This window comes from Ammodytes marinus, assembly GCF_949987685.1.
Source record: "Ammodytes marinus genome assembly, chromosome: 19".
NCBI lineage: Eukaryota > Metazoa > Chordata > Actinopteri > Uranoscopiformes > Ammodytidae > Ammodytes > Ammodytes marinus.
Window position 1 is genome coordinate 14,321,196 of NC_137223.1, and position 11,756 is coordinate 14,332,951.

The 11,756-nt window shown below is 41.1% G+C and overlaps 1 protein-coding gene across 1 annotated transcript in view; it reads right to left on the bottom strand.

Moving 5' to 3' along the window:
• map7b (microtubule-associated protein 7b) overlaps nt 1–4,048 on the bottom strand; it is a 28,084-nt gene extending 24,036 nt beyond the window's left edge. The window contains exon 1 of the mRNA XM_080047583.1: nt 3,998–4,048. Within this exon, the coding sequence (XP_079903709.1) occupies nt 3,998–4,043 (46 nt within the window). The 5' untranslated portion in view covers nt 4,044–4,048. The remainder of the gene's footprint in view (nt 1–3,997) is intronic.
• Between the last annotated feature and the right edge of the window lie 7,708 nt (nt 4,049–11,756).

The following is an 11,756-nucleotide window of genomic DNA, read 5'->3' on the forward strand; positions in this document are numbered from 1 at the left end:
CTTCTGCTTGCCCCGCGAGCAGCACCCACCACCACCTCGTCCTTTACTGTCTGGCATCTCCTGCCCTGTTGCTAATCCTGGAGCCACTGGCTAACTCCCCCAGCCCCTGCCCATCCCACCCTGCAGTGGTAGGTGGTGGGGGATGGGGGGGGGGGGGGGCAAGGTAAGTGATGGACTCCAGAGGACTTCGAAGGACGAGGGTGTGGGGGGTCACCCCAAAAAAAAGTCGTATCCTCTGTGAAGATGTAGATAGCTTACTGCTAATGCTAAAAGCTAAGTCCTCTGGCTGCACCTTGCTCCCTCCCTCTGTGTCTGAGACGGCAGAAAAAAAGAGACAGGGGACGTGTGGAGGACGGATCAAAATAAGAGCAGGAGAGATGGAAGGGATGAAATCAGGAAATGTGATGATGGAGGACAGAAAGAGAAGGCCGCTAAATGAGAGTAAATAATGATAGGGGAGAGGGATAAAGGGAGAGAGCTGCTCTCTGTGCCAGGTCCATACTTACTATGATGGCAGTGCCTGGCAGAGAGACATAGTGAAAGAGATAGAGAGTGCAACAGAGTCTCTGAGCTCTTGTCGTCTGGCTTAGAAGAGAAGACTTAATCCACAAGACTGGCTGGGGTCGCGAGCAGGAAAAATTGCACTTCTCTTGACTCACTCACTCCTAAAGAGATGCTGCTGCTGCTACTACTACTGCTGTCACTCCTGTTACTGCAGCCCTCCTCACCTCTCTCTCTCTCTCTCTCTCTCTTACTAGGCCTATTCTGTTAATGCAAACTTGTCAAACGCATCACATCACCTAGTCACTGGCTGTACAGTATGCACACACACACAAAAACGGTAACAGAAGCATTAAAACATGCAGTGTGGATCTATCGGTGGAAGTTGAAACCGGTACCGGCAACAGCAGCACATGGACCAATCATGCAGTTTGAGAGGGGAGCAGACAGTTATTATTTAATGCACACACACACACACACACACACACACACACACACACACACACACACACACACACACACACACACACACACACACACACACACACACACACACACACACACACACACACACACACACACACACACACACACACACACACACACACACACACACACACACACACACACACACACACACTTGCAGTAGTGGAACTGCCTCTGTGGAAGGGGTGTGTTCATAGAGCACATGGTATACAGTATGTCCCCGCCCCCATTCTCCACTTAAAGAGCCACTTTGCTTTTACATACATACACCACTAGACACTGTAGTACGCAGTGCATCAATATTGGGCTTCCCTTCTGTTTTCATCCACTAACACTGCATGTGCAAATACACTGGATATGCTCGATATCAAAGAGTACAAAAAAGAAAAGAAAGAAGATGCCCTAAAAAGTGTGAATGTGGTAGAGACACACAGTGGGGCAGTTCCCATGGAAGTAATATAGACATAAGGGAGCAATAAGGTTGTTTTAATGACAGACAGGTCACATTATCGGCCTCAGAGGCCTGTCCAACAAAAGGGCACACATCAGCCTGAACAACCACGTGGCATGTAGTTGTGCTCTTATCACACAATCGACTAAAGCAAATACACACAGGAGTTTAATTAACCAGCATGTCAACTGCCACCAAGAAGCAGTGTGGCTCATAGCAGCGAGGCAGCAAAAAAGAAGACACACCCACTCCAAACCCATTACAGGTGCTCTTCTTCTTGTAGTTGTTGGCCATTTTTTGTTGCAAATCACACAGCGTAATACAGACTATTTGAGCACAGAGAGATTAATAAAGAACAAACATACAATTCCTAATTCCTTCAAACAGTTATTACATAAAAGGAATTTCAGGACAAGACTTGCTGACTCATCTCCTCAGGGAACACATGGTACACACACACACACACACACACACACACACACACACACACACACACACACACACACACACACACACACACACACACACACACACACACACACACACACACACACACACACACACACACACACACACACACACACACACACACACACACACGAAAGCGCAAACTGATCTTTGTCCCTGCGGGATATAGTAATGCAGTAATCCTACACTCAGGCTTAAACCGGAGAGGCAACACACCCTTCTCACACCTATCACGTATACAATAGATGCACAGGCACGGGAAATGGTGAAATATTTTGACTGTTGTTCAAAATTATACCTTTAGTATAGTGTTATCATGATACACCATTTTAGTTAATATGCATGACAAATTGATGATTGTTTTTCATGTGAACGCACATTTGCTGCGAGTCTAGTTCCAAATATAATAGTTATAAGAACACAATACACATTCACATCTGGTAGTATGACCATGCTCTTAGATATCCGATGTCAGCTGATATCAACAAAGAAATATAAGATGTTTTTTGCTACAGAGTGACTGAAGATATGAGAAGCAATGTTGCGTAGGCAACTATTGCATGTCAGATGGGAAAAAGACTTGAGGAAAAACAGATGACTGATAACAAGATTAAAGCCAGTGTCGATGCTGTGTATCTCAAAGCTTACTGCAGCATATAGGATAAATAATGCATGCTAGGAACTTGGTGGTTTATGAATACTAAGCTAACAGCAATATTGGAAGGCTTGAAAGCATCATGTTAACGAAAATGGATGTCAAGACTTTGCAGCATGCTAACATGTGCTTCTTGAATTGCAACTGCAAGTGAAGTTAATCTAAGTTGGAAAAAAGGTTCTTTTCACTTCTGTTCTTCAATTAAAATCCAAATTCAACTAGTCTGCCTAGTGTAGGAGTATGATGAGGACTCCAAAGTTGAACAAAAAAACATTTCCCTGTTGTTTAAATCTGCAATATTTGAAATACTGCATGCTAAAACCCCAACAAAGATAAAGGCTGCATGACAGGTTTGTGCAGTAATTTACTAAAGTAATACAATTAGACAAGTTTGGCATAGATCTACCTACAACAATGCATTATTGGACACATTATTGGACGCATTATTGGATATTAACCCATTAACAGCAAACCTAATTGAAAACACCTGTTGTTTTATTGGAGATACAGGTAAGGGGGCTGGGGGGGTTCTAACCACTATATTTGTGTTTCTTTGAATTTGGCGACGCCCCTGGTCATAAGTGACCATTGCACTAACGCTATGACCCGAACAGCCAATTATTACACTGACAGCTGACTCACGCGCTGCCAAACATAGGCTACCGCCATTAGGCAATATATAGGCCTATGGCTTTTATAGCCTTTAACATATTTAAATTAAAATGGCAAAAGTCTGAGAACAGTGGCTAAAATGCTTCCAACTAATGCATGACAAATCGTGGTCATTTTTAGAAAACATAATAGGAGAAGTGACGACACCATTTGTTATTTTCTTTTTTTTACACTTCAGGTGTGCAGGAATCCGGTTTTGAAAAGAAGTTGCAAGTAGTAGGCCTAGTTAACAAGTCAGGCCAAACTGTAGTAGACATTTCCAGAAACATATTTAAACAAACGCCTATAAACGCCAGGAAACAAAGTTGTAGCCTGAAGACATTATAAAGCTAGCTTCTGCCATTCCAACCCTCTGTTCATTCCCATTTATTCACCTGTCGCTTCAACTGGAGGAGTTGACAAAATGTCAGCAACAGGTGTCTCCCCCGCGCAGGAGGAGCGAATAATGTCTATCGGGAAGGACGAAAGGAAGGTAAAAGTGGAAACATTTGTGTAACCTACTTCAGAGAACAGGTCATGTTTAAGAAACGTAGAGCAACCGGCTGAGTGAGTTGGTTGATAGTTAATCCAATTCCCGTGACCGACCCGGCTTCCATGAGTGCTGGAGTATAGTCCTCTCTGTAATTCACCGTCAGCGTTCAAAACAACGACAACAAATCAAATGAAGCCGTTCCGCTAAAGCCCCACTGAATACTTAAAGACAGACTGTTTGTCCCTGTTGAAAGTTTATTTAAATAAACTTCTCTGTCGGTAGGGCAACTCACCTTGGGATTCGGGAGGAGATGCGTCGATGCCATCCTGGTCCGCCATTTCTCCTGACGTCAGCCGAGAGGGATCAGCGGGGCAGCCACTCAAAGGGACCTGCTGCAATCATCCAAAGACAGACCGGGCACCCTCCCACGGACAGGTGGGGGACGACACAGCCAGGCAAACACTTGATCATAAGAATTAGCAGGCCTACAATAAACTGACAACATAGCTTTAGAATCACATAGTTTACTAGGAACAGAGTAGGTCTGCTTTAGAATTACATAGCCTACTAAGAATAGAGTAAACTTTTTAAACATTAATCTGTTAGTGACATATTTGCCTCATTCTGGACCTTAAATGAACCTTAACCTTTCCCTTTGCAATTTGTAATAATGTGTTGCCTAGCTTATATGTTTTAAATTAGAGTAATTTCTAACTGAGTTTATGATATTTAGCCATTTAAAAAAGCACTGTTTGGTAAGCTTGAGATGGGAGCAAAGTGGGCAAGTGAAACTATGCAGGTAACCTATGTCTGAAGTGTTATGCTGACACCTACTGGCAACAGTTTATCATATAGGCCTAGTGATATTATTGCTATGAACTTTTCACCAATGGTTTGGTGTTCACCGTAGGCCTACTTGAGTTATTGTTTTCTTGATATTCATAGATTTTGGTTATAAAGCCAGAAAGAATAGTCAAAACTTTGTTACACCAAATAAAACTTAAATCATACAATTCTTCAAACATATGACCAGTGATGAAAGAAGTATTCAGATCGTTTGCATCATCTTAACATCACAAATGTTTCTAAAGTACAACAAATTGAAAGAAGTATCAAAAATCCTCAAAACTGTCCTTGAGTAGACAACAGTACTTGAGTAAATGCCTATATAATGTAGGCTATATTCCACAACATATGACACAGACAGACAGACAGACAGACAGACAGACAGACAGACAGACAAACAGACTACCATGGCTGTCACTGTAGGGGAAGGGACATTTTTGACCTACAATTTTGATAAAAGGCACACATTTTACTAAATAACATTAATGATGGATGGATCTGTTCTATTCAAGTGTCCCAAAAAGCCATGACAGTGTAACAGTAATCATAACACCAAGACCCTGAAAATGAATGAATTAATCTTATTACACCTACCTTCTACCAGGAGCAACTAAGCAAACATGAATTATTTGTCATGTTTGTTAATACCATCTGCTAAACTGATATCTCAATGTCCTGTATAATTCACAGCAGTCCAGTTAGAATCCAAAAGTATATTTTCTTTGGGGCGCCCTTAGCTCAGTTGGTAGGGCGTAACCCGGCCGGGCCGGGCCCAGCAGCAGACCCGGGTTCCATTCCCACCCGCGGTTGTTCTCTGCATGTCACTCCCCCATTTCACCTCTGTCTCTCTGCACTATCAAATAAAGCATAAAAATGCCCCAAAAAATATCTTAAAAAAAAATGTAGGCTATATTTGTTTAGCAAGTAGGAGACTTTTTTTTTCAACCCAAAAATGGAACGCTTAATCCTTCAGTTTGTATGAAACATTTCAAATCACTAGATTTTGTTTTACATAGGTTTAGATGGACAGCGTTCATGGAACAAATACATACCAATTTCTAGAAGTTTTGACCTGGCAACCCACGATCACCAGCCATATTAGTTGACTGTATTGCTATTGTCCCATAAGACCAGCAGAGGGAGCCCTCTTCTTACATTAAAAACGTTTGACTCATCAAAACCACATTCAGATCCCATATTTCCTCATTACATTTATTTGATATATCAATAACGATTTTTGAAACACAAGATACAGAATTGTGAAGTATTGTTTGATGCTTGGTCCATTATGTCACCCTACCATGAATCTAGTCAAGGACATGTCAAGGATTAGCACAGTGCAATGAAAATATGTGGGGCATTCCATATTGGTGACCCTTTCACAAAGAATTGTTTAAATTAGACAAGAGGGTGCCACATGAGACACAAATATGATTAGGACCACTGTTATTTCATCAAAACACTGACACTTGAAGCAAGGATTTGCTGTTCCTGGGTGAATGTATGCTAATCTCCTCACATATCACTGCCATGTTCCCAGACTGCAGGCTTACACCCCCCTTGTGGACCCCCTAGTAAAATGAATTGCTATTGGCCAGCAGAAAATTGCAACCATGGCAACCAGCTGTTTGGTAATTCCTCTGATGGAGTTGGTGGAGGGAAGAGTTATTGCCCCTTAGGTATAAACGATCAGACTTGCAGACAAACACACGATTGTGCGCATCTTTTTGGTGCCCGACAGGATTGGAGATGGACCAAGAGGGAAAATACAGATTGCCAATACAGGGAACTTTGGCGTATACTTATATAGCCCGCTTGTGTTAGGTTTATATGGCCTCAGATCAGTATCAATATTAATGAATGCACAGAGAAGGATTCACACTTGTATTTTGTGATTTGTATATAAATGACTCTCTTCTCACAAATACATTTCAATGCACACACAAATGGATACCGTCATATATAAATGTAAAATAAATCCATCTATAATAAAAAGTTTCACAAACACATTTCCGATCCACACACAAACGTGTCTTGTTTTAAATAAATGTAATATAAATCCATAAATATATTAACTTAAAAAAGATTTGCAATTTTCATCAAAAATGTGTTTGGAAGTTGTTACATTTATATACAAACGGTTATATTTGAATTTACAAAATGCTTTTAATTTGTGAACTTCCTTGCATTCATGTGTGAATTGGTCTGTATTTATGTGCGATTTATGAGACTCCCCTGACGTCTGCTGGATTCACGAATGTGTTTTTTTCAACCAGGAACTATAACATTATTATTGAGATCGGTCTGACCCCTTAGGTTTAACCCGAGCCTCTCATCCCACCTTTAAAACCCTTCCAGACAATGGCATACCATTGCTCCTCCTCTCGAGTGTTTATTTACATTTTTTTTGTGTGTGTGTGTGTGTGTGTTTGAGCTTGGTGTGTGTTTTTCATCTTCTGTGTTGCTGCTGAGAGGGGTAGTCATGAGGTGCAGGGTTAAGTCAGTAGGTGGTGGTTACACTTGGAGGGACATTTGTGTGTTGGACTGTGTGTGTATGATGAAAGCCCTCCCCTGAACTCTCTCTAATTGGTTCCAAAGGGAACAGGATCTTAAGATTCTCCCTACACATGAATAAATCCATACCATACACACACACACACACACACACACACACACACACACACACACACGCACACACGCACACACACACACACACACACACACCGAGTATTTACCTTCTGAACTGTGTGAAGTGAGGGAAGGCACTGAGAGATTGTGTGTTTTCTTGACCTCGATGTGGAAAAGATTTGAAAGGGGGAGAATGAATGTCAGACGTTTCTGCTTTGGGGACGTTGATCCTCTGCTGATTAACACTCTTCATGGAAGATAAGGCTGGGAGGGAGGGGGGAGGGCAGCCGAGGAATAAGCAGATCCAGGAACTGATTGATTTTGAGGACAAGTGTCCCTTCTTGCTCCTCACTGATTTATTTTAGATGAATTTGTGTTTGTGTGCTTGTGTGTGAGCTGGCACTGGATCCAGATCTAGATTTGAGAGGGGATGTGGCATTAAAGTCCCTTAAGATATATACATTTTTTAAGTTATTTTTATTTGGCATTAAATATTCATGACATGAAAAACAACAATTCAATGTCTAAGTTTTAGGAAGGAAAAAAAACTTATTTAGGCATTATTTACCGGTTCTATTTAAAAGTGTAACGTTAAATAATCTACCCCGTTTGCTTAATTAAGACCATGTAACTTTGCTTTGATCAGATTTGGTTGACAGTTTCAAGCAACATGTCATCAGAATATAAAAACCTTAAATCCCAGTATATTCAATGAAATCAGTTTTCTGAAAGTGAAACATTTCACCTTTTTGAAATCACAGTGACATGCAATACTAACCGTTCTATTTGTATTTACATTCTGTATCGGGTCAATAAGGAATCTTCTGTAATGAAGCTGGAATTGCAATATTTCTCATAGCAAGTGAACTTAGCATATAGCAGCTACTTATGATGATGTGCTGAGATTCTAGATAATGACTTATGCAATGCATATGCTGTGTTCATTTAAATTTAACCCAGTTTATACAGTAGAGACCTACCAGCTTGTTGACGATAGCAACACATTAGCCCCTGCGAACTCTCATCTGAGCAAGTAAACAGATGTCAGTGGTATCAGCGGTATCACTTTAGCAATGGATGTGTTCACAGCTTAGCTGCGAGTTTTCACGACTAAATCTTTTTCTCGTATTTAGTGCAGTACTCCAACCAAGAAAATGCTTGATTTCCTTTCATTCGTTCATTTCACTCTGTCAATAATTTGCAGATGTCTTCATGATGGTGAAATCACACATACTCTGGCAATGTATAATGAATTACATACACATACTAAAATGAGACTAAAGCAGGTGACTTAACTGTAATTGCCACGACTGCAACACATAGTCCAGTCCATTAACCTAGACTTGTTTGACACTTGTATTTCTTTGTCTTATTATCACTTTTCCTTTTAGAACTGGCTCTGTCAGCCTCCTTTCCTTTGTCGCTACCTCTTTTGCCCCATCTGGTTATCCTCATATTACCTTTTAAGCAGCAGACAGGCAGGACCATCTCTCCATAGCAACACATCACCCCTGTCGTTGATTGGCCGGTAGACACCAGTCCCTCACTGTTCATTTTGTTGATCGCGTTTTATAAGACCAAAGGGAACGTTAATACTGCTTTAACGTACCAGAGGATGGACTTTTGTGGTTTGTTATTGGTCATTGTTTAAATATTGAGGAAATATAGCTCAGTGTTGTTGCTTCTTTATATTTATGAGATTAATCTTTATGCACAAATCATACAGTATAGGACCAAATCTTAAAACGTTGCACTGCCGACCTGTTTCTCTGCTGTCACACGTCTGTTGGTGTTTGCACACTCATTGGGGCGCTAAGCATGTCTGTGTTGTTTTGGTGGAATAATGATAATAGCCTCTTTTAATTATCTTGGTTTCTACATAATTCACTAGAAACAGATGGCGTAATGGAGAACTCCCCCCCTGCAGATAGACAGACCCCCTGACCCGGACTAACCCATGTCGTCTAAATAGACTTAAACTGCCTTGAACACACACACACACACACACACACACACACACACACACACACACACACACACACACACACACACACACACACACACACACATTCTGCTGTACACTGCATGCTGTATATAGGTATGAGATTATTTACCGCTGACCAATCTCTTTCCTATGGGTATACACAGAGAGCTCCAATCGCAACCAAGAAAGTAAACTGCAAAAAAACAAAATTAGTTCATACACAAACATGCCAGCAGACATATGGCTACGTGACCCAAGTAAATAGTGCTATTCATTCTAAATCCCTGCTAATAATCCCTCAGGCGGTTGAAGTTGTATTCTACAGTCTAGTCTACTCAGGGTTCATAACAGCACTGTTTACTGTCTAAAATCCTGGCTTTATTTTGGGTTGGTTTGGCTATTCCATATAGCATCAAACACACAACCGCTACAGTTTAGGCTCTGATTGCATCCCTGATTAATGTTGTCTACTACCTGTCCGTTCTTATTCTCAAGTATAACCGAATATACACTAATGGTGTCTGTAATACTATTTAACTTCTTATGAATTATCAAGTAGCATTATTAATATATGAACCCCAAAGGAGCACATCTTGTCTGTTCTTTACTGAGAATACTTACTTGATTATGGCTTATTCCAAACGCCATACAAGTGTTGGTATGTAACTTAAGTATATCCACTCAAAAAAACTCAAAAATTATTTTTTATTTAATTTTATACTTAACTTCAGACTGAAATATTGATCACCTCTTGATAATACTTAAAATATTTTTTTTTACATTGTTGTACTGGCAGGCATGTACAAGTACAAATGGACTTGGCTTATATGAATACTCTCTTCTTTTGTCCAACCCATCACCCACCATTAGAGATGGTTCTAAGAAATGAGATACATATAAAGTATAAAGGCTTTGATCTTGATCTTATAAAAAGCTACTGCAGACTTCCTCAATTCACTCTTTTATTCACATACATCTGCTATGTGTGTTTGCCTCCAGCTGAAGTAGTAGTAGTAGAAGTCATAGTAGAAATGGTCAATGTTGGCAACAAAGTCTGTGTGTTGTAATACACGCCTACATCTTTTATTGCTAGAAGAGCATGAGTTGTAACATTTATGTCTGGAGTGCTGGGAAATTGAATGGGCTCAGTGTAGTGAAATGAAATAGATTTCCCACAAGAGGCACTGCAGGGTACACACACACACACACACACACACACACACACACACACACACACACACACACACATACACACTCAGGCAGGCTGTGTAAGTAGAACATGTGCACGTTTGTAATATAGTATTTATAGAGTCAAGTAAGGAGGTTGTACTTAAGGTTTGGAGTAGAATAAAATATTCAGTTATAGTGTCCGAAACACAAAATCTTGCTGACAATTGCTCATGTTTGGGAAATGGCCTCTAGTCCACTTTACAATTCAATTAATAGATTTCTATAGTGTTTTTGCTTTTATTTGCTGGTGTCATCTCTCTCTCTCGTTAAAAAATCTGGATCTGTCTCTCTTTCTCTTTCTATCTCTCTAAAGAATTGTCATGACGGATCAATGAATCCACCAGGGAAAAGGGGGGAAAACATAGAAGAGAGGAAGGGGGTGGAGAGGACTGAGAGAGAGAGAGAGAGAGAGAGAGAGAGAGAGTAGCAAAATCAAGAGATGGAACGGCTATTTCACTAAAGAAGATATGGTGTATTGCTTATTGTGTTCCCTTTGAGCAATTACAGTGGCTTCATCGTGATCTTGAAAAATTGCACTGCCTCTCTCTTGCCAATCTAATGTCATCATCATACAATTTCCCCTTTCCTCTGTCAAACGACTGTCTCCATTGACGTCAGTTTCAACATTCTAGAAGAACAGCCGCCGCCGGGGACTGGAGAAGACTGGTGCTGGTGTGAGATTTGCTGGTGTGGATGTGGCTGCTGAACCAGGCACGCTAGCGGGACGTGGGGTAGAGTGGGGCTTCCGTCCTTAGCTATTCTCCTCACATTCACCTTGCAGTCCCAATTATTCAAGGCAGCATGCACGAGCGCTCCCTCCCTGCCAGCCAGCCAGCAAGCCAGCCCCAGCTGTGGAAAGTGGGTCACGGAATTTAAAGGCACACGCAGCCATGTTGTTGCACCGGCACACAGTCTGCATTGGCACCCACTGATCTGCCTCCTCTCCGTCTCTCTCTCCACAACACTCGGCAGCATGAAGCGTGTGCAGGTCTGTTTCCTCCTGCAGTGAAATCCACGAGGCTGTCTCTTGTGAATGTGTGTCAGTAAATCAGAAGGCCTTTATTGTCACGTTCTCTAAGGGAATAAAAGCTGTGGCGTGTTCACCAAGTCTCTCTCTCTCTCTTTCCATCCCCTGTGTAAACTGGCCTATATTCTTCAACATTACTTCCCTTTTAGAAATGAAAAATATATACACTTTGATTTTGGGTGAGATTGCTCGATTCTTCGAGTTTCATTGTGCGTATTCCTTCTTAGCGCCCTCACAGTGGGCCTATTTAAAATAAAGGCTTCAATCTGTGTCACAGATCGGTGAACATTTTCTACCTAGCAACAATGTACAGTAGGACAGTAGGGCAGTCCATAT